The 27,790-nt window shown below is 45.4% G+C and overlaps 2 protein-coding genes across 2 annotated transcripts; one reads left to right on the top strand and one right to left on the bottom strand.

The window, feature by feature from the left end:
- The first annotated feature begins 2,279 nt into the window (after window positions 1–2,279).
- LOC125521080 (ecotropic viral integration site 5 protein homolog) lies at window positions 2,280–9,827 on the top strand. Its single transcript, XM_048686137.1, has 18 exons — window positions 2,280–2,582; window positions 3,293–3,362; window positions 3,431–3,931; window positions 4,019–4,207; window positions 4,304–4,417; window positions 4,698–4,756; window positions 4,869–4,935; window positions 5,044–5,095; window positions 5,203–5,295; window positions 5,796–5,879; window positions 6,001–6,416; window positions 6,568–6,629; window positions 6,955–7,024; window positions 7,361–7,441; window positions 7,524–7,625; window positions 8,323–8,456; window positions 8,934–9,027; window positions 9,368–9,827. Exons 1-18 carry the CDS (start codon window positions 2,539–2,541, stop codon window positions 9,611–9,613), a joined length of 2,478 nt encoding a protein of 825 aa, XP_048542094.1. The 5' UTR covers window positions 2,280–2,538; the 3' UTR covers window positions 9,614–9,827.
- A 434-nt stretch (window positions 9,828–10,261) lies between these two features.
- On the bottom strand, window positions 10,262–11,066 carry LOC125536042 (mavicyanin-like). The gene has a single exon (XM_048699130.1). The coding sequence runs from the start codon at window positions 10,953–10,955 to the stop codon at window positions 10,449–10,451; it is 507 nt and encodes a 168-aa protein (XP_048555087.1). The 5' UTR covers window positions 10,956–11,066; the 3' UTR covers window positions 10,262–10,448.
- Between the last annotated feature and the right edge of the window lie 16,724 nt (window positions 11,067–27,790).

Genomic DNA, 27,790 nt, shown 5'->3' with positions numbered 1-27,790 from the left:
CAAATCATTCGATGTGGGTCCTCCCTAGCGCCCGAACGACATATATTTGGGTCCATATTTCAATTAAGCTGAAATGAATTGTGGTGTTATATTAGTCGCATTCTCCATGAATAAAAAGATCTCATGCTTTCCTCCTCCCGTCGGTATTGTAGTGTTCGAGCCATTTGTCAGTATTGTAGTGTTTCCTTCCTATTTCACCATCTACAAAATGGGGTATAGATGACATACCTCAACTCATGTAAGATACCGTGAAACCTTGGGCTATGCATGCACAAAACTTAATTTTGAGATATATCTTGGATATCTCTGTGTATCTACAACAACAATAAAATGTAATTTATGGACATGTTTTGAGAAGTCAATATGAAAATGGTTAATTTGACAATTGGATTAAAATAAACTAGAAAAATAAATTTAGTATTGTAATATTGTAGAATCCAACCCTTATACCCCCCCCCCAACAAAAACTTATATCCAATAGAAAAGATGCATTAAGAAGTCAAATCAATGTAGTGCCAAGCTCAATCTATAGAATTCGACCTCTGTCACGAACTCGTTGGGGTGGCTTGGAGATCCAATTTGAGTTTGGTCTCCAACTGACTATACTATAAATAGCCAATGTCAGGAGTGTGACCAGATGTACCAGAGGGGGTCGCTCACAGAGGTTTTACCGGACTGATGGTGGAAACGCCTCGTGTGAGTGGGTTACAGATGAAATGTGGTAATGACTATCGTAGTATCGACTATGAATCAAATATCCCTTCACCTCCCCCTAGCCTTGCCTTATAAAGGGGGAGGGGGGGAGAGGTAGGCTTTACAAGAACCGACCTCCCCTCCAAGTCAGTCGAGAGGACCCTGGCTTGCACTCCAAGATGGTGTTTATCCGGAAGTCGAACTTCCTATCGAACAAAGAACCCATGTCTATTACCAGACTTCTTGGCCCCTGAGGTTGGCCTATTGACGGGCCTCTTGGCCAATCGGGCAGCCCAGGTACATTACACCGTCAAGCTTCATGGAGGCGGCTAAGCGAGGAGCTCCATTACAGTGGTTGGAGGCTTGGAATGAAATGGGATCGGGGACACGGCGAATGTGTGTTGTTCATGTGAAATGAAAGGGACGAGAGAGCAATTACTATAATACCCCCATCAAACAAACTTCATAATGTACAATGTTTTTCTCATATTAACGACCAGAAGAATTTCGACGAGAAAGTACCACCCAATCACCGCAGGAGAACTCTCTTTGTTAACCCCAAAAAATCATTAAAAAAATCATTTTAAAAAATAACCCAATAAAGCAGATCAATCACCGCATATACCTATTTTATTAGTTTAGGCAACAACAGAAAATTTTAACGTCACTATAGGTAGGTCTCCGAAGGTCTTGGGCGAAGACGATTTTGATTCACACGTGAAAGTGCTTCGAAAGGCATTAAAATATATTTGACTCCGTGGCAACGCACGTGCACATACCTATTTTTTTAAACATCAGTACAGACACAAGCGCTCATATACACGCGCATACACTCACTCCTATGAACGCACACACGCACACCCTGCCCCTATGAGCACCTCCGAAAGACTGAGCCGATATATCATCTTGAAATTTACGAAGTCATCATAGGCACCTCGTCGTCGATGGGAACATCTCCTCTCACTGAATGCGCATCGCCGGAAATCCTGAAATAAATCCAGAAATAAATGCGAGCACCAGGATTTGAACTCTGGTGGGCTGGGGATATCACAGTCCCTCTAACCATCCAACCACATGTTGGTTCGCTGCACATACCTAATTAACTATAAAGGTTTGTGATTTTCTTTGTGTGGACCACATCAAAATGTATTTCATCATCGAAATTTTCAGAAACGAAGTATACACCACTATATACATGGTTATTTTTTTTTTTCAAAATTTCCTGAAACTTCAAAAATCGGGGTAATTCAAAACCTCACATCCAAAAATCCACCATCCCCACCAAACAGGCCCATAGTCGGTGGGGCTGTTTACTCGCTGTCGACCACCGTCAATCCCCCTCAGAAAAAGACGCGGTCGCGGCGGTGTCGAATCAGATCAAGAATTCAACCCCGCCACCACACCGCGCACCAGAACCTGATTGGAGAGCCGGCCAACACGACGTGACACTGACACCGCTCCCCCCGTGCACGGAGAGGATCGGGATCTCGGCCCCCGCCCGCGGTCGCGGTCGCGGCGGACACAAGTCTCACGGAACGGAACCAACCAACCTCCGCTTCCCCGTGCCAACCCGGAAAAAAGAAGGCGCGGCGCCACCCACGAGGCCGGTCATTCCCCAGTGCAGTCCAGTCCCGTCGCCCCCGTTTCGCACTCGAGTCCCGTTGCATCTCGTCCCTTTCCGCCCGCTCCGCGCCGCGCAGACACCGGGCCGGGGAGAGGAGGGGGACCAGATCAAAGCCACCGCCACCGCCACCACTGCGTTACTCTCGCCCCACTCCGCTCCGCTCCCCCTCCCCCCGCCGCCGCCGCCGTCTCACGCCGTCGCAGCGCTAGGCGGAGGAGGAGATGAAGCCCAAGAGCCTCCCGTTCATCGCCTTCGAGCACAAGCGGTTCGTGCCCCTCCCGCTCCTCCGCCCGCCCGCCGTCCGGGAGGCCTCTCCTCGGGACTTCCGGGGCGCGCGTCCCGCTTGGTTTCGACGTCCGCGCGCGAGTTTGCCTCGCCCGAATTTTGGCGTGTGCGTGGGCGTTAGGTGGCCGAGGATCTCGCCGCGTCTCGCTCCTCCCTTTGTTCCGTCGCGAGATTTCCGCTCCGCGGGCTTCGATTCCACGTGCTTCCTGCGCCGGGGATCTCGCTGCGGCGCGTCATTTGCTTAGTTTAGTTTTGCGGGTAATGCCGTGCGAAATTGGGTAAATGCCTGGACCGACCGTTTCAGTGTTTACCGAGTCGCAGAGCGTTGGGTGTCTCTGGATCCCATACCCATTTCGGAGGCTGGATTTTGGGCTGCGTGTAGATTGGCTGGGGGCATTTGGGTGAATCGCTGAATTCAGTGGTGTTTGCCTTTCGATAAGATCTGGGGTTCAATTGAAGTGTTGCAACGAGTTTAGGATTCGTAAAAACATTTGGAAGTGCAATTGAGTTGCGGCATGGTCATATTTTACCGAGTACGATTATTTTCTAGCAATTTTTGTCTGGGCGCTTTGTATCTGGGAGAGGATACAAGTATAGAACCTTCAAGTTTTAAGTATTATTTATGCGTATTTATTATTTCTTTGTAAATAGTGCCAGTACTTCATTCCTGATGTTGTGTGATTGAATCAGGGATGCCTATGGCTTCGCTGTGCGCCCCCAACACTTGCAGCGTTACAAGGAGTACGCAGGCATCTACAAGGTATAATATGCATGCCTGAATTATTGTATGTATGTATTGCCTGGTACTGATGGGTGTTGTACTTGCAGGAGGAGGAGGAGGAGAGATCCGACAGATGGAAGAACTTCCTTGAGAGGCGATCTGAGTCGTCTGGACATGATGCGAAGGTTGCACTGTCCGCGGACAAAGTCGAACCTGTAGTTGAGGAGAATCCTGAGAATGGAAGTTCTGAGTTGTTGCATGAGAGGAGTGCACAAGGGACACGTAAGGTTGGATCATGGGAGCCAATTCGGTCATCCCTGGGCAACATCGAGCAGGTGATGGGTCTGCGTGTTGAGAAGAAGTATTTATCTGCTGGCAGGCTGCAGTCAAAGGAATCCACCCATCTTGTGACAGTTGAAGAGAGCAAGGTGTCAGCGGACTCAGATGACGAGTTCTATGACGCAGATAAGGTTGACCCTAGCCAAGAAGTGCAGTCAGGTGATGTGAATGCTGAAATTGGCAACACCAATCAAGAAGAAACTTATTCTTTGAAGGAAGAGTTGGAGTGTCTTGTCCATGGTGGACTGCCGATGGCTTTGAGAGGAGAGGTGCAGCCTGTTTCCTATAGCTTTTCTATTTATTTTGCTAATCTATTGCACGGCTCATTCAGTAGCCCATTGCTTTTGTGATAACAGCTGTGGCAAGCTTTTGTTGGTGTTGGAGCTCGCAGAGTAGAAGGGTATTATGGTAGTCTGCTTGCTTCTGAAGGTGAATTAGAAGATGGCGGCTGTTCAGATTCTTTGGCCTCAGAAGGAGTTGATGAAAGACCTGAAGTATTGTCAGCATTTTCTGCCGAAGAAAAGTGTAAAGGGCAAATAGAGAAGGTAGATGTTGCCATGGAAAAGTATTGTCCTTTTTGTTAAAAATGTGCATCCGGGAATGCTAATAGAGGCCAATTTGACACATTTGGGCTCTTATAGGACTTGCCCAGAACTTTTCCAGGTCATCCTGCTTTAGATGATGTTGGAAGAAATGCCTTGAGACGCTTGCTTCTGGCTTATGCTAGACACAATCCAACAGTTGGTTACTGTCAGGTAAGCGTATCTCCATTAATGCCACCCACACATTTCCTCTATGTTGCTGGATGTTATTTGTTTCTCTGAACAACATTTGATGTAAACTTGTTGTACTCAAAGTCAGATACCCTACTACTGGACCCAAAACCTACTACTAAATGGTTCCAATAAATAATACACGTGACTATAGAAGGCTTGATCAATATTCTGCTGTTACTATGAGATCGTAGACAATTTTTTATGCCTGGACATTTTTTAACTTTTCTCATAGCAACGATTTTTCTGTTGAATACTGTAGGCAATGAACTTCTTTGCTGGTCTCTTACTTCTATTGATGCCAGAAGAGAACGCATTTTGGTACACCCACCATGAAATTTGTTCTACTGTTATCTGGGTTTGGTGTTGCAAACCCTATGATCTCAAAATAGCTCATTTAAATAGTATATTAAATCTCTTTATGGTATAACAGGACATTGGCAGGAATTATTGATGACTACTTTGATGGGTACTTTTCTGAAGAAATGATGGAGTCCCAGGTACTGTGATGTTGGCAGTTACTATCTTTTTCAATGCTTGCATATGCCAGTGCTTGATTCCAAGTTTGATCACTGCTTATGCAAAATTAATGTTTGGTATCCATTCAGGTGGATCAGCTTGTTTTAGAGGAGCTAGTCCGTGAGAAATTCCCGAAATTAGGTTAGCAACTTATTACAAATATAATGCATTATTGGTGCGATGGGACTCATTTAGTAAATAACTGCAAAAACCCAAAACTTCATGGCTTGACATGCTTCTCAATGCAGCAAATCACTTGGACTACCTCGGTGTTGAAGTTGCATGGGTTACTGGACCATGGTTCCTATCCATTTTCACCAATGTACTTCCGTGGGAAAGTGGTTAGTGTTCCCCTATGTTTTTTCAACAGTTGCTGCTTCTAGAAGTACATTTTCTAGTAGTTTACCTTAGTCCTTAGCTAACAATATGAGGTTGCCTCAACGAAGCACATTGATGTCCCATGAGCAAGCCCAAACCAACATCACTTTTAGTGAACATGTGAACAGCACTAATCTGGTGTAACGATTCTATTGATAACAACATCTATGTGATGGAACGTAGATCCATGTGATCTTCATAAGGAGTAGGTCCGGGAGAAGTTGGTGAAGCGGGCCCTCGCCCTCCCGAGAAAGTGTGAAGATGGCCATAACCATGTTTCTCTGATCTTAATGGCTGTCACATAGGAACAATAATATTTTGGTTTCTAATAATCAGTTATATTTATTCTTTATTGTTGTGTAAGCAACGAGCTTGTCCAGTGTAAAAGTCTCATGCATTTGCTCTGTTTTGATGTTGAAAAAACGATACAAATTTATATTGCTTTTCTGTTTGAACATTTCAGTCCTCCGTGTATGGGATGTGCTTCTGTTTGATGGGAATCGTGTGATGCTATTCCGGACAGCCCTTGCACTCCTGGAGTTTTATGGTACAAAGCACAGTTTTGATTTGTCGTACTAACCCCAAAAGGGATTTGATATTATGTCATAAAAAAGTCCATCTCATGAATTGGATTGAGACTGATGTTTGACTTCTTGCTTTAATTGCAGGCCCTGCACTTGTGACTACAAAAGATGCTGGTGACGCAGTTACCCTTTTGCAGTCTTTAGCTGGGTCTACTTTTGACAGCAGCCAGCTTGTCCTGACAGCTCGCATGGGATATCAGTCTGTAAATGAAACAGGATTGCAAGATCTGAGGAACAAACACCGACCATCTGTTATATTATCCATGGAAGAAAGGGCAAAAGGTCTAGGTGTCTGCAAGGAGAGCGGACTTGCATCAAAGCTCTATAATTTCAAACGCGAGCCTGAACCGCTGGTGTCAATAAATGATTCTGCAGACCAAATGAGTGATGTTGCAGACGGAGATGTCAACCAAGAGGGTGATTCTGGAGACATCGATGATATGTATGGTGCCCTGACAGTCAATTCTGAGATTGATTCGATGCCGGATCCGAAGGACCAGGTAGCCATCTCAATCATAGTCCAATCATTAATACTGTATCCAAGTCATTGCAACTTGTGATCCCTCTATTTTTATTTCTACCCCTAGTAGTAGCTCAACAACTCAAGTGGTTGCTGTAATACACTAATTTGTGTTAATTGTATTACTGCAGGTCACCTGGCTGAAGTTTGAGTTATGCCGATTGCTAGAGGAGAGAAGATCAGCTGTTCTCAGGTACATTTTCTGCATTTTCATGATTGATTTTTGTCACGGGTTGCTAACAATCGTTCATAGGTATGTCTGATCTAGTTGCCACATTTCATGGGTGTAGTTTGTTCTAGTGTGCTGGAAGGAACAATTTTGTATGATCACTCCACTTTTAAAATAGTTACAATTGTTCCAAGTAAATATTCCTGGTTTCTTATGCTGTTTGATGGTCCAATTTTCTGCAATGACTTGAAAATCCCAGAAATCTTACATCATAACTAGTTGAAACTTAACCACACTATGCTTCAGTCTAAGTGTTCCTTTTTAATTATTCTGTTTTTCTGCTATTCAGAGCTGATGAGCTAGAGACAGCATTGATGGAAATGGTAAAGCAAGATAATAGACGCCAATTAAGTGCAAAGGTATAGCTAGATATACCTGCCATTATGTCAATAATCAGATGACACAGTAATATTAAACTTTATAGCTCAGTATTGTTGCCTATGCAGCTATGCCACAGAAATAGCCTTTTCATAGTTTTGTATGTTTAGCTTGTATTTCTATTTTCTGAAGTAAATGCACAGCTAAATAACCATTTCACCCAAATAGAAATTCTGCAAGCTTTCTATTGCATAGGCACTTCAATTTTGTAATGACCATTCACCAAATTATAGTCTCTGCCAGTCTATCATAGTTCATTCGATGACTGATGTATGGTTGAAAAAATAATCTTGCAAATAACAACTCTTCTGTTTTAGGCTGAGCAATTGGAACACGAATTATCTGAACTAAAGCAGGCCCTATCAGACAAGCAGGAACAGGAGCAAGCAATGTTTCAGGTACAGTTTGTTATCGCTTCACAAATGTATCTCTATCTAGTCTTTACTATGACATATTCACTAACAAGGAATCGTATTGAAGCTGGTGATGCGTGTGGAACAAGAACTGAAATTTGCAGAAGAAGCACGCATCTCTGCAGAGCAGGATGCTGCTGCTCAGAGATACGCTGCTAATGTGCTGCAGGTTAATTAGCCAACTTCATCTATTGCGTGTGCAGATCATCTCTGGTTTTCTTATGCATCGCTTGTTTTGTTCAGAACTAAGTCAACTAACTGAAATCCCAGGCACGTGTGTAGCATCAGCATCTGGTAAATAATATGGACAATCATGTTATTAGAGATTTTGGCATATGTATCAACAAAAAAAACATACACTTGTTCAAAATAGTTGTAACATTCGCTCAAAAGATGTCTAAGGGCATCTCGAGCAGGCTCCCCTATTCTTCCCAGCTATGATTGTTTCCCCAACAGGCAAAGGTTTTGATCAGTTACAAAAAACTGATCAAAACCTTTGCCTGTTGGGGAAACAATCATAGCTAGTAGATTTGCTACATCCTGAGTCGAATCACTGTATTGCATGATGGCTCAGGCATACATAATTTCTTTGTAATTATGGGAATGATATTGCCCAGGTCACACATTTAACTTGCACATAGTTGAATATCACAACACACCATGTCTTGTGTTCTCAGACTATATGCCGTTATTTTATTGTTTTAACTAGCAATGTTTGCATTAAAGAATCAAACTCCAGTCTCTTTCTCATATTATTTTGCTACCAGTCAGAGTAAATATTTGTCAGAATTGATATGCAATGAGGCCAGCTCTATGCTTGCTATACTCCTCATTTAGTACTCATCAGGGTGACAACACGTGTGCAGGAGAAGTATGAGGAAGCTATGGCATCACTTGCCCAAATGGAGAACAGAGCTGTAATGGCAGAAACAATGTTGGAGGCCACACTGCAATACCAATCTAGCCAGCAGAAAGCACTTTCCCCTTTGCCTTCTCCAAGGTATCTCAGTCTTGCATCTTCGAATGTTTGTAGTACCAAGCGGTCTGCTGCTTATACCTGGCAAAACATCGATATTGATTTACATATCTGATTTTTAATACTATCTGAAGTTCTGAACATCTTTCGTGCTACTATTTAAGGCTCCTAATGTGCAATTCTGGCAACTCTGTTGTAGAAGTTTGATTCCCCACTACCATATTAGCAGTGTACTTAAGGATGCACAGATGATGTGTCCGCAACATCCGCTAAGCTGCTCTCACAGTGTAAATTATAGTAGTGACATCAAAAGGCAATTGTACTAAGCCAGCCACTGGAACACATGATGCGAGTTGTTCTGGCCCGCTGCTTGCATCCCTAGGTGTACTACTATGATAATAAATCTGAGTTAATTAACTTCTGTTTTAAAAGAAGACTACTTAAATTTCCTATCATAGTGTTCCAATGTTGATGTTTGATAGGCTTGTTATTCCCCTGTAGAGCATCTGCACAAGATGATTCATTCCAGGAGCCTCAGTCCAGAAGAATAAACTTACTTGGACCATTTTCACTGAGTTGGCGGGATAAGAACAAGGTAACTTATTCTGACCAATAGACTGACATGAGGTTCCTGATATATGGCCGTGCCAGTTTTGACTAGCTTAAACTTTAAATGGCCCAGCTTGCCGGTCCAATAAACTATTTTAGTTTGCAACTCAACAATGGAGATACTCCCTGTATTTGAGATAAAAGCTACACATGTCAGCATACAATTCTATCATCTCAAGTTCTGAACCACAGAACCACCGTGATATTTTCAAATGGAAGCAATGCGAATTAGTTAAAAGGAGGAAATCCTCCATTCCTTGCAACTCAGGTTGTACCGAGACATTTACCAGGTTATGCACTGACCTGCCAAGATCTGTTCTTTTCAGGGAAAACAGAACAATGCTAGTGACTGCACAGATGCCAAGGTTACAGATGCTTATGATCACAGGGAAGAAGAACCGAAAATAGATGATGGGAAACATGGAGAAACACAAAAACCAGATGGTGAATGGACAGTAGAATCACCCAAAGGAAACGACAAGGCGGAGTCGCCGAAGAAAGACAGAGTCCATATAATCACAAATGATATGAACGGGAGGCATGGACAGTTGCAAGAAATACAATTGGATTGATAGTTACAAGCTCATCCTTTACAGTACATGTTCACCACTGTGGTGTAGGTTGTTGCTGAGGCAACACTGGATGGCTTCAAGTTTTGAACAACCATGTATTCTTTCTCTGCCATTTAGAGGTTTTTTTTGTTTCATTACTGCTGTGTAGTTGTATAGGTTCCTAATTCGCTCTATTATTACTTGAGAAAAGAAATTGGCAAGTTATATGGCTGTCCATTAGTTGTCACCTTCTGATGTACTCCCTCCGTCCCAAAATAAGTGACTCAACTTTGTACAAAAATAAGTGACTCAACTTTATACAAAGTTAGTACAAAGTTGAGTAGTACAAAGTTGAGTCACTTATTTTGGGACGGAGGGAGTAAATGCATTAGAGGAAACGTAGCAAATGGACAATCTGCGCATTTTCATGCTTTATTGCGAATTATCATCTCTAGAGAAGAGGGCATGCTCGTTGTAAAACTATAGTACATACAGTCACTACTACTGGTGCCAAGTTAGACGTATAGCTTTGATTTAAACAATGATCTGCTGTGCTGCTCACCCACAAGCAATGCTTAGCAAGGTAGAAAGCCACAAGCGTCCATTTGGTTCGGTGAGATAGCAGCCAATTTGAAAATGCAACGCAAGTACTAGCTAGAAGTCCCGCTCTAAAAAAATTAATTATATGTATTCAACAATAATAACCAGTTAACAATATAGTATAAGCTGGTATGTGTCTGCTGCGGCAACTCAACCTTTTTTTTTGTTTTTTTAGAAGGGGGGAAACCTACAGGCTACAGTCTTTACATCGGTTGAATGCACCGGGCATCATCAGCTAATGAAGAATACATGCATTTCAAGCCATGAGACCGGCCGCCAGCAGGACGACAAGGCCAGATCCTATTGTAGCCCCGGCAGAGGCCGCGGCGGATGAGGGCGGCGGCATGGCCGGGGCGGGCGACGACGAGAGGGAACCTGGCACGACGTCGATCTTGAGCTTCATGCCGCCGGTGCCGGTGGTGGTGCAGTGGCCAGGGAAACCGCAGATGAAGTAGCGGGTGCCGACGGCCGGAAGGGCGACGTAGGTGAAAAAGCCGGAGCCCAAGGTGGTGATGGGGCTGGTGGCGTTGCAGGAGTCGTAGTCGACCTCGCAGACCTCGAGCACGTTGTGCGCCCCTGGCTGGTGCCTGAAGATGAGCTCGTCGCCCGGGTGGAACTCCCTGGAGGACGCCCAGCTGCCGTAATCGGTGGTGAGGTCCCACGCGCCGCCCGGCTCGCCCACGCGGTGGGTCGCCGCTGACGCGGTGCCCAAGGCGGCGGCCGAGATCACGGCAAGGAGAACGATGGTTTTCATGGCGGCCATGGGTTGCTGTTGGAGATGGAGGCTGGAATGCAGTGCAAGGCGGCGTAAGGAGAGAAGATGGATGATGCTTCACGGGGGTTGGGTCGGCTGGCTGACGGACCCCCTCCATTTATACACAGGCAAAGCAAGCGCCCAGCCTGGCTGGCACGCGCAAGCGTGATAGGTTGACTGCTGGAATGATAAATTGGAACTCGGGGTTGAATGATCATGTGTGCGTTTGAACTTTGAACGAGTCAATGCTACCTTGTGGCCAGCTGACCATTACACCTCGCTTTCCATCAACTTTCCCGTCCACGTACGCGGTCTCTGCTATGCATGTGCGGACGTGCCTGGCCCACTATAAAATTGTATAGTACTCCGTATATGGCATGCAAGTATGTATGCACATGCTGCCATGGTCGAGCTAAATTGCGAATCCAAGTAAATGCCAAGTTTCGATCCCAATTTATACCGACCCGGGCTTACGGTAAGGGGATCCACTCTCACCGTACCTATTTGTTATCTATGCCAAGGGGCTATCAGCACTGCTGCATGCTGCCGAGAGAGAGGGGAGGCTCTCGGGTGTCCGAGTGTGCCAAGAGGCACCAACTATCACCCACCTCTTCTTCGCGGATGAGTCTGTCCTAATGATCAAAGCAGACAGGAATGAAGCCAGTGAGCTCAGAAGAATTCTGGACCTATATGAGGAATGCTCTGGACAATGCATTAACACAGAGAAGAGTGCAATAATGTTCAGTGCCAATACCCGGGCAGAGCAGAAGGAAATTGTGAAACAAGATACGGGTATCTCATGTGAAACATGGAACGAAAGATACCTTGGGCTGTCTGTGTATGTGGGGAAATCGCGCAAAAAAGTTTTTGCTTATATCAAAGACGCCATTTGGCGACGTATGCAAGGTTGGAAGGAGAGACTCCTTGACAAGGTTGGGAAGGAAGTGCTTGTTAAAGCAGTAGCGCAAGCCATCCCGACATATGCCATGTCATGCTTCTATCTCACAAAGACTCTTTGCGAGGAGATAAGTTCACTCATTGCAAAATTTTGGTGGAGTCAGCAGGATAATGAGTCCAAGATCCACTGGATTGGTTGGGCAAAACCGACACAGTCTAAGGCGCATGGAGGGCTAGGGTTCAGAGATATCCACTCCTTCAACATTGCGATGCCGTCAAGGCAGATATGGCGTCTGATCCAAAGGCCAGAGAGCCTATGCACACAGCTGCTGAAGGCTAAGTACTACCCGAACGACAATATCTTGAACGCAGCACCGAAGGACGACATCTCTTACACGTGGAGGAGCTTACTTCATGGATTGGAGCTGGTCAAACAAGGTTACATATGGCGCATTGGTGATGGGCAACAAGTTAACATATGGGAGGATCCCCGTCTGCCGAGAGCTTGGTCGCGACAAGTACAAACACCGAGGAACGGGGTCCTGCTAGACAAGGTACATGAGCTCATAAACCCGCTAACTGGGCAATGGGATGAAGACCTGGTGAGGGACATCTTCGTCCCTCAAGACGCAAGCTTGATCCTTGGGATCCCGCTGAGGGACGGCATGCAGGACTTCATTGCATGGCACTTCGACGAGAAGGGCGTGCATTCAGTGAAACAGGCGTATAAACTCCATGTCAAAATGCATGAGATCACAAATGAGCTGGAGGCAGGCAGGAGCGGAGATGTGCACGGGTCGCTGGACGCTTGCGAGAGCACGTACTGGAGCCGAATTTGGAAGATGCCGTGCCAAAGCAAGATCAAAATGTTCACATGGCGACTAGCACACAACTCACTTGCTCTGCGCACCAACCTTGCGGCATGAGGGGTGGAGATTGAGGACACTAGCTGTCTGCTATGTACCACGAACGCCGAGGATGGTGGGGACCTGTTTATACGATGCAAAGAAGTGAAGAGGGTTTGGCGTGCAATGGGCATGGTGAAGGAAATATGCCCTTGTGACGCCCCCGATTCAACCGTACACTAATCATACACGCAAACGTGTACGATCAAGATCAGGGACTCACGGGAAGATACCACAACACAACTCTACAAATAAAATAAGTCATACAAGCATCATATTACAAGCCAGGGGCCTCGAAGGCTCGAATATAAGAGCTCGATCATAGACGAGTCAGCGGAAGCAACAATATCTGAGTACAGACATAAGTTAAACAAGTTTGCCTTAAGAAGGCTAGCACAAACTGGGATACAGATCGAAAGAGGCGCAGGCCTCCTGCCTGGGATCCTCCTAAACTACTCCTGGTCGCCGTCAGCGGGCTGCACGTAGTAGTAGGCACCTCTCGAGTAGTAGTAGTCGTCGTCGAAGGTGGCGTCTGGCTTCTGGGCTCCAACATCTGGTTGCGACAACCAGGTAGAAGGGATAGGAGGAAAAGAGGGAGAAAGCAACCGTGAGTACTCATCCAAAGTACTCGCAAGCAAGGAGCTACACTACATATGTATGCATTGGTATCAACTAGAATAAGACTATTATATGTGGACTGAACTGCAGAAAGCCGGGATAAGGGGGGATAGCTAGTCCTTTCGAAGACTACGCTTCTGGCAGCCTCCGTCTTGCAGCATGTAGAAGAGAGTAGACTGAAGACCTCCAAGTAGCATCGTATAGCATAATCCTAACCGATGATCCTCCCCTCGTCGCCCTGTGAGAGAGCGATCACCGGTTGTATCTGGCACTTGGAAGGGTGTGTTTTATTAAGTATTCGATTCTAGTTGTCATAAGGTCAAGGTACAACTCCAAGTTATCCTGTTACCGAAGATCACGGCTATTCGAATAGATTAACTTCCCTGCAGGGGTGCACCACATATCCCAACACGCTCGATCCCATTTGGCCGGACACACTTTTCTGGGTCATGCCCGGCCTCGGAAGATCAACACGTCGCAGCCCTACCTAGGCACAACAGAGAGGTCAGCACGCTGGTCTAAATCCTATGGCGCAGGGGTCTGGGCCCATCGCCCTTTGCACACCTGCACGTTGCGAACGCGGCCGGAAGCAGAACTAGCCCCCTTAATACAAGAGCAGGCTTACGGTCCAATCCGGCGCGCGCCACTCAGTCGCTGACGTCACGAAGGCTTCGGCTGATACCACGACGTCGAGTGCCCATAATTGTCCCCGCGTAGATGGTTAGTGCGTATAGGCCAGTGGCCAGACTCAGATCAAATACCAAGATCTCGTTAAGCGTGTTATTTTGAAATAACCGCGAACGCCGACCAGGCCCAGGCCCACCTCTTTCCTAGGTGGTCTCAACCTGCCCTGTCACTTCGCCACAAAGATCCACACAGAGGGCCGTTGGGACAAAGGTCCTTTCAGCCCCCAATCCGTGAATCACTCGCGGGTGCTCCACAAGCCGACCCGTCTTTAGTCACCACATGTATCCTGTATAAAGTATATAGTATATACCCGTGATCACCTCCCGAGTGATCACGGCCCGATAATATAGCATGGCAGACGGACAAGAATGTATGGCCACTGATGATAAACTAGCATCCTATACTAAGCATTAGGATTGCAGGTAAAGGTATCAATAGTAGTGGCAAGGACAGGCTATGCATCAGAATAGGATTAACGGAAAGCAGTAACATGTTACACTACTCTAATGCAAGCAGTAGGGAGAAGAGTAGGCGATATCTGGTGATCAAAGGGGGGGCTTGCCTGGTTGCTCTGGCAAGAGAGAGGGGTCGTCAACACCGTAGTCGTACTGGGTAGCAGCGGCGTCGGTCTCGATGTCTAGCGAGAGAAGAGGGGGAAGAAACAATAAATATAATGCAAACAGAAGCATGACGATGCATGACATGACAAAGCGTGATGCTAGGTGTGTCCTAACGTGGTACGAGGTGGTACCGGTGAAGGGGAGGAACATCCGGGAAATTATCCCCGGTGTTTCGCGTTTTCGGGCAGAGGAGTCGGAGGGGGAAAGTTGCGTGTTCGCTATGCTAGGGATGCGTGGCGGACGAACAGACTGTGTATTCGGATTCGTCTCGTCATTCTGAGCAACTTTCATGTACAAAGTTTTTCCATCCGAGTTACGGATTATTTAATATTAATTTTCAAAGTTTTAATTCATTTTTAGAATTAACAGAATTAAGTTAATTAGGAAATGCCATTATGACGTCAGCATGACATCAGGGGGATGTCAGCAGTCAACAGTTAGTTGACTTGGTCAAACTGAAGCATGGGTCCCGGTTGTCATTTTCTAAGACTAACTAATCAGGTTTAGTTAGTCTAACTAAATTGATTAGGTTTATTAAATACAATTAATTAGGTTAACTAATTTAATTAATTAATTAAATTATTAATTAATTCTTTTTTATATTTTTTTATCTTCTTTTTTTCTAAAAGGTTCCAGGGGCGGGCCCCATGTGTCATAGGCACAGGGGCCATAGTGGATTCAGGCAGTGGTTAACGGGGCGGGCGCTGGTTGCGGGCGCTCGTGCCCGAGGGAGCGCGGCGGTGCAAGGCCAACGGGGCGCGGTGGCAGATCAAGGCCGCGGCGCAGCAGCGGCTGAGGCGGGACGGTGCGATAGTAGCGGCCAGAGGGAGCGGCGGGCACCCGCGGCAAGCTGCGTTGGGCGGCGCAGGGCCGACGAGCTAGGCGAGTAGCGCGGGGTGCGGGACGGCGAGGTCCGGCTGGCAAGCAGGGCAGCGGGGCAAGCGATGGGCGCATCGAGCGCCACAGGGGCGAGCAGCAAAGCGCACGGAAGATGGAGGGCGCACGCGCAGTCCGAGCGTGGCGGAGGTCGATCTGCAGCAGCACGCAAGGGGGAGAGAGGAGAGGAGCAGAGCTCACATTGGAGCGTGTAGGGGAGCCAGAGGGACCCCTGCCGGCGAGGTCCGGCGGTCGGACGGGCCGGTCATTCTCGAGGGCGATGCAGAGGTGCAGGTTGAGGGAGGCCTTCGCGTGGAGGAAGAGTCGCAGGGGCGGAGCTGATGAGGGGAGGCGCTGGAGGCAGGGAGCCGCGAGGAGGAGGCAAGGGGTGGCGGTGCTCGGCGCCGCTGGGTGGCGCCCTCTGAGAAGCGGCGGCTTGGGTGTCGGGTGCCCGCTTCACTGAGCGAGTGTGCGTGCGTGTGGCGGCGCGGGTGAGGGGACGAGGGGAACGGTGGGGGATCGAGAGAGAGATAGAGTGGATCGGGTTAGGGTTAGGTTGGGTGAGGCCATATAGGCTATGGGGTGGCCGGCTGGGTAGTTTGGCTGGGCCGCTTGGCCATCTGGCCAAGGCCCAGCGGGGAGGGGGGGCTTCTTTTCATTTGATTTTTTTGTTTTGTTTAATTACCTTTTGTCTTATTTTAATTTAGTTTTATAAAACTTAAACCTAGTCCCTAAATTAACGATTTAGTTTACTCTACTGCTACAAAGTGTTTGGTACACATTCAAAATAGTTTACATGTTTACAATTCTTAAAAGGGCATTTAATTTAATTGTTTCACCGATGTTTTATTTATTTTACAGCATCTTAGCATTTTCCTAAACATTTGTTTTCTTCACTATAATTACCTATGTAATATTTGGCACCATCCGAACATTTTTGTTTTAATGTTTCAAAAACCTTGTTGTTTGCCATATTTTGAATTTGAATTAGAATCGGTTTTGTACTAACGCTAGATTAGCAACAGTAATTGAGGTGACGTGGCATCATTAGCAGAGGTTCACTGTAGCTTAATTACCCGGGTGTCACAGCCCTAGAGGCAATAATAAAGTTATTATTTATTTCCTTATATCATGATAAATGTTTATTATTCATGCTAGAATTGTATTAACCAGAAACTTAGTACATGTGTGAATACATAGACAAACTAAGTGTTACTAGTATGCCTCTACTTGACTAGCTCGTTGAATCAAAGATGGTTAAGTTTCCTAGCCATAGACATGAGTTGTCATTTGATTAACGGGATCACATCATTAGAGAATGATGTGATTGACTTGACCCATTCCGTTATCTTAGCACTTGATCATTTTAGTTTACTGCTATTGCTTTCTTCATGACTTATACATGTTCCTATAACTATGAGATTATGCAACTCCCGATTACCGAAGGAACACTTTGTGTGCTACCAAACGTCACAACGTAACTGGGTGATTATAAAGGTGCTCTACAGGTGTCTCCGATGGTACTTGTTGAGTTGGCATGAATCGAGATTAGGATTTGTCACTCCGATTGTCGGAGAGGTATCTCTGGGCCCTCTCGGTAATGCACATCGCTATAAGCCTTGCAAGCAATGCAGCTAATGAGTTAGTTGCGGGATAGTGCATTACGGAATGAGTAAAGAGACTTGCCGGTAACGAGATTGAACTAGGTATTGAGATACCGACGATCGAATCTCGGGCAAGTAACATACCGATGACAAAGGGAACAACGTATGTTGTTATGCGGTTTGACCGATAAAGATCTTCATAGAATATGTAGGAGCCAATATGAATATCCAGGTTCCGCTATTGGTTATTGACCGGAGACGTGTATCTGTCATGTCTACATAGTTCTCGAACCCGTAGGGTCCGCACGCTTAACGTTCGGTGACGGTCGATATTATGAATTTATGCGATTTGATGTACCGAAGGTAGTTCGGAGTCTCGGATGAGATCAGGGACATGACGAGGAGTCTCGAAATGGTCAAGACGTAAAGATCGATATATTGGACAACTATATTTGGACATCGGAAAGGTTCCGAGTGATTCAGGTATTTTTCGGAGTACCGGGGAGTTATGGGAATACGGGGAAGAAGTATTGGGCCTCATGGGCCAAGTGGTGGAAGAGAGGAGGCAGGGTGCGCGGCCCCCCTAGCCCAAACCGAATTGGACTAGGGGGCCGGCCCCCTTTCCTCCTTTCCTCCCTCTCCTTCCTTCTCCCTTTCCCCCTTCCTTTCCTCCTCCTAGTAGGAGTAGGAAAGGGGAGTCCTACTCCTACTAGGAGGAGGACTCCTCCTCCTGGCGCGCCCTAGGAGGGCGGGCCGGCCTCCCCCCTTGCTCCTTTATATACGGGGGCAGGGGGGCACCCTAGAACACACAAGTTGATCATTGATCCCTTAGCCGTGTGCAGTGCCCCCCTCCATCATAATCCACCTCGATCATATCGTAGCGGTGCTTAGGCGAAGCCCTGAGTGGGTAGCAACATCATCACCGTCATCATGCAGTCGTGCTGACAGAACTCTTCCGTGAAGCTTTGCTGGATCGGAGTTCGTGGGACGTCATCGAGCTGAATGTGTGCTGAACTCGGAGGTGTCGTGCGTTCGGTACTTGGATCAGTCGGATCATGAAAACGTTCGACTACATCAGCCGCGTTCTCACAACGCTTCCGCTTATGGTCTACGAGGGTACGTGGACGATAGTCTTCCCTCTCGTTGCTATGCATCACCATGATCTTGCGTGTGCGTAGGAATTTTTTTGAAATTACTACGTTCCCCAACAGTGGCATCCGAGCCAGGTTTATGCGTAGATGTTATATGCACGAGTAGAACACAAGTGAGTTGTGGGCGATACAAGTCATACTGCTTACCAGCATGTCATACTTTGGTTCGGCGGTATTGTTGGATGAAGCGGCCCGGACCGACATTACGCGTACGCTTACGCGAGACTGGTTCTACCCACGTGCTTCGCACACAGGTGGCTGGCGGGTGTCAGTTTCTCCAACTTTCGTTGAACCGAGTGTGACTACGCCCGGTCCTTGTTGAAGGTTAAAACAACACTAACTTGACGAAATATCGTTGTGGTTTTGATGCGTAGGTAAGAAAGGTTCTTGCTCAGCCCGTAGCAGCCACGTAAAACTTGCAACAACAAAGTAGAGGATGTCTAACTTGTTTTTGCAGGGCATGTTGTGATGTGATATGGTCAAGACGAGATGAGATATAAATTGTTGCATGAGATAATCATGTTTGTTAAAGTTATCGGCAACTGGCTGAAGCCTTATGGTTGTCTCTTTATTGCATAAGATGCAAGCGTCATACAATTACTTTACTTTATCACTATGCGATAGCAATAGTTGCAAAAGCAATAGTTGGCGAGACGACCATATGACGACATGTTGATAGAGATCAAGATGATGGAGATCATGGTGTCATGCCGGTGATGATAGAGATCATGACAGTACTTTGGAGATGGAGATCAAAGGTGCAAGATGATCATGGCCATATCATGTCACATATATTGGTTGCATGTGATGTTTATCTTTTATGCATCTTATTCTACTTTGATTGACGGTAGCATTATAAGATGATCTCTCACTAAAAATTTCAAGGTACAAGTGTTCTCCCTGAGTATGCACCGTTGCAAAAGTTCGTCGTGCCGAGACACCACGTGATGATCGGGTGTGATAAGCTTGACGTTCTTATACAACAGGTGCAGGCTAGTTTTGCACATGTAGAATACTCGGGTTAAACTTCATATACAGATATGTCCTTGGAACACTGAGACCGAAAGGTCGAGCATGAATCATATAGTAGATATGATCAACATAGTGATGTTCACCATTGAAAACTACTCCATTTCACGTGATGATCGGTTATGGTTTAGTTGATTTGGATCACGTGATCATTTAGATGACTAGAGGGATGTCTATCTAAGTGGGAGTTCTTAAGTAATATGATTAATTGAACTTTAATTTATCATGAACTTAGTCCTGATAGTATTTGCATAACTATGTTGTAGATCAATAGCTCAAGATGTAGCTCCTAGTTTATTTTTGATATGTTCCTAGAGAAAAACTAAGTTGAAAGATGTTAGTAGCAATGATGCGGATTGGATCCGTGATCTGAGGATTATCCTCATTGCTGCACAGAAGAATTATGTCCTTGATGCACCTCTAGGTGACAGACCCATTGCAGGAGCAGATACAAACGTTATGAACGTTTGGCGAGCTCAATATGATGACTACTTGATAATTTAGTGCACAATGCTTTAGGTCTTAGAATCGGGGATTCAAAGACGTTTTGAATGCCACAGAGCATATGAGATGTTCCAAGAGTTGAAATTAGTATTTCAGACTCATGCCCATGTCGAAAGGTATGAGACCTTTGACAAGTACTTTGCCTACAAAGATGGAGGAGAATAGCTCAACCAGTGAGCATGTGCTCAGATTGTCTGGGTACTGCAATTGCTTGAATCAAGTGGGAGTTAATCTTCTAGATAAGATAGTAATTGACAAAGTTCTCTAGTCACTATCACCAAGTTACTAGAACTTAGTGATGAACTATAATATGCAAGGGATAACGGAAACGATTCCCAAGCTCTTCGTGATGCTGAAATTGACGAAGGTAGAAATCAAGAAAAGCATCAAGTGTTGATGGTTGACAAGACCACTAGTTTCAAGAAAAGGGAAAAGGGAAGAAGGGGAACTTCAAGAAGAACGACAAGCAAGTTGCTGCTGAAGTGAAGAAGCCCAAGTCTAGACCTAAGCCTGAGACTAAGTGCTTCTACTACAAAGGGACTGGTCACTGGAAGCAGAACTGCCCAAGTATTTGGCGGATAAGAAGGATGGCAAAGCGAACAAAGGTATATTTGATATACATGTTATTGATGTGTACTTTACTAGTGTTTATAGCAACCCCTTAGTATTTGATACTAGTTCAGTTGTTGAGATTAGTAACTCGAAACGGGAGTTGCAGAATGAATAGAGACTAGTTAAGGGTGAAGTGACGATGTGTGTTGGAAGTGGTTCCAAGATTGATATGATCATTGTAAGTGCATCTAGTGCCACCCCTAGTTGGTTTTGGAGTATTGACGATAAACCTGGTTGAGGGACTAATGTGTTTGTGAGAATTGCAGGATAACACAGGTAGAAGTCCCTCATTGATTCGGTTTTCCTACTAGAGATGACCCCTAAAAATGTATGAAGACATTGAAGTCAAAGGTGGTATGTAAAGACATTCACATTGAAGACTGTGACAAGAGAAGACATTGTGTGAAGACTATGGAGCGCGAAGACTTAGTTGTTTCGTCATTCTTTTTTCTTCTTTGTTGAGTCATAGGAACCACCGTACTGTTAAGTGGGGTCCAAGTGAACCAGTCAGAATGACTGAAGTGATGCTTAACTAAAATCCTATGTCTTCGAGCGAAGACAATGAGAGCAAATCTTATCCAGAGCTGGATAAGTCAACTTTGCTTGTAGCCCAAGTAAAGTTGCCGTGTGTGTTTGAAATCTGACCGTTGGAACATGTGTCAGTTCCTTAGTGACCCAGGGCCATTTTGGACAAATCAGGTTGGGTTGCCTAGTGGCTATAAATAGCCCACCCCCTACACCATAAATTGGTTGGCTGCTCAGAGTTAGTGTACGGCTTTTGTCGTTTGAGAGCAACCCACCTCGAAGCCTTTGAGAGAGAAATCCTTGCGAGGACAAAGCCCTAAACACCCAGAGCCAAATAGTGTTAGGCATCACTGAAGTCTTCTTGTCTGTGTGATCTGAAGACTTATTACACTTGAGGACTGTGAATCATCCAGCCGGTTAGGCGTCGCGTTCTAAGCATCCAAGAGTCATTGTGGATCGCCGGTGAACGAAGTCTTGAAGGTTTGGAAGCCTACCTTGAAGAATTACCAGAGTGATTGGGCGAGGACTGGGTGTCCTTAGCTCAAGGGGAATAAGGTGAAGACGAGGTCTTCTGAGTTGAATCTCAGCCTCCCTAACCAGACGTACAATTGTCACAACAACTGGAACTGGTCCAACAAATCATTGTCTTCAACGAGCCACTGTTCTATCCTTCCCATCTCTTTATTTGTAGATTGGTCCTTGTGAAGTCATTGCCTGTTTGCATTATCTATTTGTCTTCACTGTGTGACTGCTTGTTCTGATTGGCTTCATACTATCTTCCGTCCTGATCTATACTGCCTAGCTGCTATTAGTCCTTGTGCTTTCATTTCATTGAATACTTGACTATGGCTTGCTTAGTGCAGTCTACCTTCCGCTTCATGGTAATAGGTTTATTTCTATCGTTTGTCTTCGAAACTTCCATGTTTTGAAGACTTTCATAAAAATCGCCTATTCACCCCCCTCTAGCCGATCACTAGCACTTTCAATTGGTATCAGAGCAAGGTACTCCCTTGTTCTATGTGATTCGGTTTAACAACCTGGAGTTTTAGCTATGTCGACTGCAGGGATAATCAAAGTCTCCCATGCGTGCCCAGTCTTCGATGGAACTAAATATCCTACTGGATGAATAAGATGCGCATGCATCTGGAAGCCATTGATGTCGACCTCTGGTATGTCGTCAAGAATGGCGTTCCCAAGGCTGGTGAAGGTTTCACCGCTGCTGATGTCAAGAAGTTCGTTCAACTGGATTCCACTGCCAAGAACATCATCTGTGGTCATCTGACCAAAGGACAGTATGACCGTGTGAGTGCTCTGGAAACATCCAAGCTAGTCTGGGACTGGCTCTCCAAGGTCAACGAAGGCGTCTCAACCCAGAGAGGTCAAAGAATCAGTGTCCTTCGCAACCTCTTCAACCGCTTCAAGAGAAAAGACAATGAGAATGTTCAGCTCACGTTTGATCGACTCACTTACATCACAAATGAGCTTCAAGCCCTCGGCGCTACTGAGATCACCAAGCATGAAGTCGTCAAGACACTCCTGAGATCACTTGACAACTCGTTTGACACCCTAGCCCTGATGATACAAGAACGCCCTGACTTCAAGACACTCGATCCGTCTGACATACTTGAAAGGCTCAACACACATGAGTTTCAGCTTTCTGAGAAAAGAGACATCTACGGTCCCAACTATGGACGAACTCGTGCTTTGAAGGCAAAAGTTGTTTCCTCATCTGAAGAAGAATCTGATTGTAGTTCTGATGATCCTGAAGACATTGGAAAGGAGCTTGCTATGCTTGTGAAGAAGTTCCATAAATTCACCAAGAAGAAAGGCTTCAGAAAGTCCTCACGATCCAGCTCAAGGAATGATGAAGTTTCTGCTCATGACTACAAGAAGAGAACATGCCACAAGTGCAAGAAACCTGGTCACTACATCTCTGAGTGTCCGCAGTGGGACAATGAGAACAAGAAGAAGAAGAAGAAGAAGAGCAAGGAATATGATTCTGACGACAAGAAGAAGAAGAAATACTCAAAGTCTTCTTCCAAGTCTTCATCAAAGTCTTCATCACACAAGAAGAGCTCATCTGGCAAGGCTCGTGCGTTTGTTGGCAAGGAAATGGATTCAGAGGAGGAGTTTGCTTCTGAGGAGGCGGAGGTGGAGTCTGAGGAGGAGTCCGATTCTGGCGTTGCAAGTCTAGCTACAGCCTACGTTGTCAAGTCCATCTTCAACACTGAAGACAATGACTTCATCACCGACGCCGATGCTAATTACCAGGACAACTCTGCTCCCACCTACTGCTTCATGGCATGCGGTGCCAAGGTAAACTCACACACTACTCACTATCAAACATCCAGTGAAGATGACTCTGATTGTGGTTCCAAACCCAGCTATAAAACACTTGCTAAAATTGCAACTGAACAACAAAAAGCTATGGAACATATTCAAAAACTGTTAGACAAAAGCGATGACCTGTTAGACGCTGAAATGACTCGATCTCAGTCCTTAATTGAAGACATAAAAAATCTTCATGTTAAGTATGAGGAACTTGATAGTCGTCATGAAACGCTCTCAACAACTCATGAAAAGCTTTCCTATGATTATCTTCAAAGGAAGCAAGATCATGAGAAATTGAGAGCGGCTCATGAAGATCTTCAAAAGGAAAATGAGTCACTTTGCACCAAACAGATCAGTTCCGCTCAGGAAGGATTTGAATCACCATGTCTTAAATGCATTGAGTGTGACAATGCTACTTCTGTTGCTGGTTGTTCTACTGCTGCTACTGTTGCAATATCTTCAACTGTTGATGTGGTAACTAACCCCTCTACTGAGGATGCCACTGCTATTGCTGATGAAAATGCTAGGTTGAAGACATTGCTTGAAACAGGGATGTACAAAAGTCTCAAAGGGCATCAGACACTATGTGATGTCCTCAAAAGGCAGATCCTGAACCGAAACCCTAGGAAAGAGGGTGTTGGGTTCGGAAGGAAAATGAATGCTGATGGCTCTTACTGGAAACCTGAGCAGTACCCCAAAACCACATGGGTTGCTGCAAAGGAACCTTCAGTGGATCCATCCACCCTATCTGGCTTCACTTGTACTAATCCCATTGTCATTGATGAATCCTTTGATGCAAACTATAAACTGTTTAAGAATCAGAATGGTGAAGTGTTTGCTAGGTATATTGGTACTAACTGCAGGAATGGGCCACCTATGAAGAAAGTCTGGGTGCCGAAAAAGTGTCTAGAGAATCTTCCTGTGCATGTCGTCATGACACCACAAGTGAAGAAGACAAACCCCAGACCACAGGCTTCATATGGTCCAAAGGCTTCATACAGACAGAGGACTCACCTGAGTTGCACTAATGCAAATGTCTTGCTGGGAAACCATTCTCAGGCCTATGAATATGAGCGCGTTTCATCAAACCGCCATGTTCATAAGACCAAGAACTACTCTGCGTATTCTTATGAGTACTATTGTCCACCTGCAAGACTATTTGCTAGGGCTCCAAAGCCGAAGTTCTCAGATGCTGCACTTAGACTCATTGCTTCGAAGCCACCCTTGAAGATGTGGGTGGCTAAGAAAGCTTAACTTTTTTCTGCAGGGAAGGGTCTCCAGCCGAAAATCAAATGCGTCTGAAGCTATTGCTGGGGACCTTAAACATCTTGTAGGGCGCAAGATCAAATGCCCAAATGGTCTTATTATGTATTTTGTTCCTGAGTCGCTTGCTACTTGCCCTATCAGTCCTAACCTCGATCTAAGCTTTCATAATCCACTTGCTCGTCAAATGTTTATGCTTCACAATTCTCTTCGTGAAGCCTATCCCCCTAACTGCACTGTAGGGTAGGACACCAGCTGCTTCAGAATGGATTATTGATAGTGGATGTACTAATCACATGATTGGCAAGCGAAGTCTTCTCATGGACTCAACCTTACGTCCATCTGACAAGAGTCACATCACATTTGCTGATACTGGTAAAAGCAAGGTATTGGGTCTAGGTAGAGTTGCAATCTCAAGGGATCAACACATGGATAAAGTGATGCTTGTTGAATCCCTTGGTTTCAACTTAATGTCTGTCTCAATGCTTTGCGATTTAAACATGATTGTGATGTTTGGAAAATATCGTTGCCTTGTTCTAATGGAATCTAACAAGTCCCTAGTCTTTGAAGGGTATCGGAAAGATGATTTGTACATGGTAGATTTCTCAGCAGGACCACAACTTGCCGTATGTCTTCTTGCAAAAGCTTCAGAATGTTCGCTCTGGCATCGGAGGCTAGGGCATGCTGGCATGAGGAACTTGCACACTCTTGCAAAGAAGAAGCATATCATAGGCATCGAGGGCGTCAAGTTCAAGAAGGATCACTTATGCGGTGCCTGCGAAGCTGGAAAGATGACGAGGGCCAAGCATCCCTCGAAGACAATCATGACAGCGACTCAACCCTTCGAACTACTACACATGGACCTCTTCGGTCCCACTCACTACTCAACTCTTACTACTACTGCTTGTCTCTATGGCTTTGTCATTGTTGATGATTATTCAAGATATACATGGGTGCATATAATCCTCTACAAGACTGAAGTGCAGGATGTCTTCAGACGCTTCGCCAATCGAGCCATGGACAACTATGGCGTCAAGATCAAGCACATCAGAAGTGACAATGGCACTGAATTCAAAAACACTGGCCTCGACACTTATCTTGATACTTTGGGCATCACTCGTGAGTTCTCAGCTCCGTACACGCCGCAGCAGAATGGCATCGTGGAACGCAAGAACAGAACACTCATTGAGATGGCCCGGATGATGCTCGATGAATACAAGACTCTAAGAAAGTTCTATCCTGAAGCCATTGATACTGCATGCCATATCATCAATCGTGTTTATCTTTAGAAGCTTCTGAACAAAACATCCTATGAGCTCCTCACTGGTAAGAAGCCAAATGTTAGTTACTTCAGAGTATTTGGTTCCAGGTGCTGGATCAAGGATCCACATCACACTTCAAAATTTGCACCGAAAGCACATGAAGGTTTTATGCTTGGATACGGAAAGGATTCACACTCCTACAGAGTCTTCAACCTCTTTCACTATAAAGTGGTTGAAATTGTGGATGTGTGGTTCGATGAGACTAACGGCTCACAAAGAGAGCACCTGCCAAATGTGCTAGATGAAGTTACATCCAGTGAATCCATCAAGCTTATGGGAACTGGAGAGATCATACCGTCTGAAGCACAGCCCGAAGAGGAACTCATCATCTCTGCACCTGATCAACCTGAAGACTATACTCAGCCTGAAGACAATCCTTCTAAAGACGACAATGATCAGCAAGAGCAAAATCTTCGTCCTGTTCATCCTCGTGCTGCAAATGAAGTACAGATTGAGAGAATAATTGACAGCATCAATGCACCTGGTCCACTCACTCGTTCAAGGGCAACACAACTAGCAACTTTATGTGGGCACTTCGCATTCGTCTCAATATCTGAACCCAAGAAAGTTGATGAAGCCTTCATGGAACTTGAATGGATTCAAGCTATGCAAGAAGAGCTTCAACAGTTTGGGCTGAATAATGTATGGGAACTGGTCAAGCGTCCTGATCCTTGTAAGCACAATATCATAGGCACTAAATGGATATATCGCAACAAGCAAGATGAGCATGGTAAAGTTGTCAGAAACAAAGCTCGTCTTGTTTCTCAAGGATACACTCAAGTTGAAGGAATTGACTTCGATGAAACATTTGCTCATGTGGCTAGGCTTGAATCTATACACATACTGCTGGCCTATGCAAATTATCATAACATTCTTCTGTATCAAATGGATGTGAAGAGCGCTTTTCTCAATGGCAAGATTGAAGAAGAAGTGTATATTGCACAACCGCCCGGCTTTGAAGATCCAAAACATCCTGACATGGTGTATAAGCTCAACAAGGCACTGTATGGCCTCAAACAAGCCCCTCGTGCTTGGTATGACACACTCAAAGACTTCCTGAAGAGCAAAGGCTTCAAACCTGGTTCCCTAGATCCCACACTCTTCACGAAGACATATGATGGTGAACTGTTTGTGTGCCAAATATATGTGGATGACATTATCTTCGGCTGCACTAATCAGAAATACAGTGATGAGTTTGGATACATGATGCAAGAGCAATATTAGATGTCCATGATGGGAGAGTTGAAGTTATTCCTTGGTCTTCAAATACGACAGCAACACAATGGCATCTTCATATCTCAAGAGAAATACCTCAAAGATAGCCTGAAGAAGTTTGGAATGCAAGACTGCAAAGGTTACACGACGCCAGTGCCAGCTAAACACCATCTGGGTCCCAACGACAATGGTAAAGAGTTCGATCAAAAGGTATACCGCTCCATGATTGGTTCTTTGCTTTATTTATGTGCATCTAGGCCAGATATCATGCTTAGTGTTTGCATGTGTGCCCGATTCCAAGCGGCACCACAAGAATCGCATCACTTAGCTGTGAAGCGAATTCTTTGATATTTGGCTCACACCCCAACACTAGGATTATGGTATCCAAAGGGCTCAGAGTTTGATCTAGTTGGATTCTCGGATGCTGATTATGCTGGTGACAAGGTGGATCGCAAGTCTACATCAGGCACATGTCACTTTCTGGGACGATCACTTGTATGTTGGTCTTCAAAGAAGCAGAACTGTGTATCTCTCTCCACTGCTGAATCTGAATACATTGCCGCTGGATCTTGCTGCGCTCAGCTTCTATGGATGAAGAAAACACTCAAAGACTATGGCATTCATCTAAAGCAAGTGCCACTCTACTACGACAACGAAAGTGTCATCAAGATTGCTAACAACCCAG

Source organism: Triticum urartu, chromosome 1 (assembly GCF_003073215.2).
Source record: "Triticum urartu cultivar G1812 chromosome 1, Tu2.1, whole genome shotgun sequence".
Taxonomy (NCBI): domain Eukaryota; kingdom Viridiplantae; phylum Streptophyta; class Magnoliopsida; order Poales; family Poaceae; genus Triticum; species Triticum urartu.
Note: the sequence above shows the minus strand (reverse complement) of the source record. Positions and strands in the feature narration are given on the sequence as shown.

Excerpts from the sequence above, each read along its gene's own strand:
- LOC125536042 (XM_048699130.1), bottom strand. The coding sequence starts at position 10,955 with ATGGCCGCCATGAAAACCATCGTTCTCCTTGCCGTGATCTCGGCCGCC.
- LOC125521080 (XM_048686137.1), top strand. The coding sequence starts at position 2,539 with ATGAAGCCCAAGAGCCTCCCGTTCATCGCCTTCGAGCACAAGCG. Across the intron at positions 4,757-4,868 it reads CCAGAAGAGAACGCATTTTG|GACATTGGCAGGAATTATTG; the intron begins GTACACCCACCA and ends ATGGTATAACAG. Across the intron at positions 7,626-8,322 it reads ACGCTGCTAATGTGCTGCAG|GAGAAGTATGAGGAAGCTAT; the intron begins GTTAATTAGCCA and ends ACACGTGTGCAG.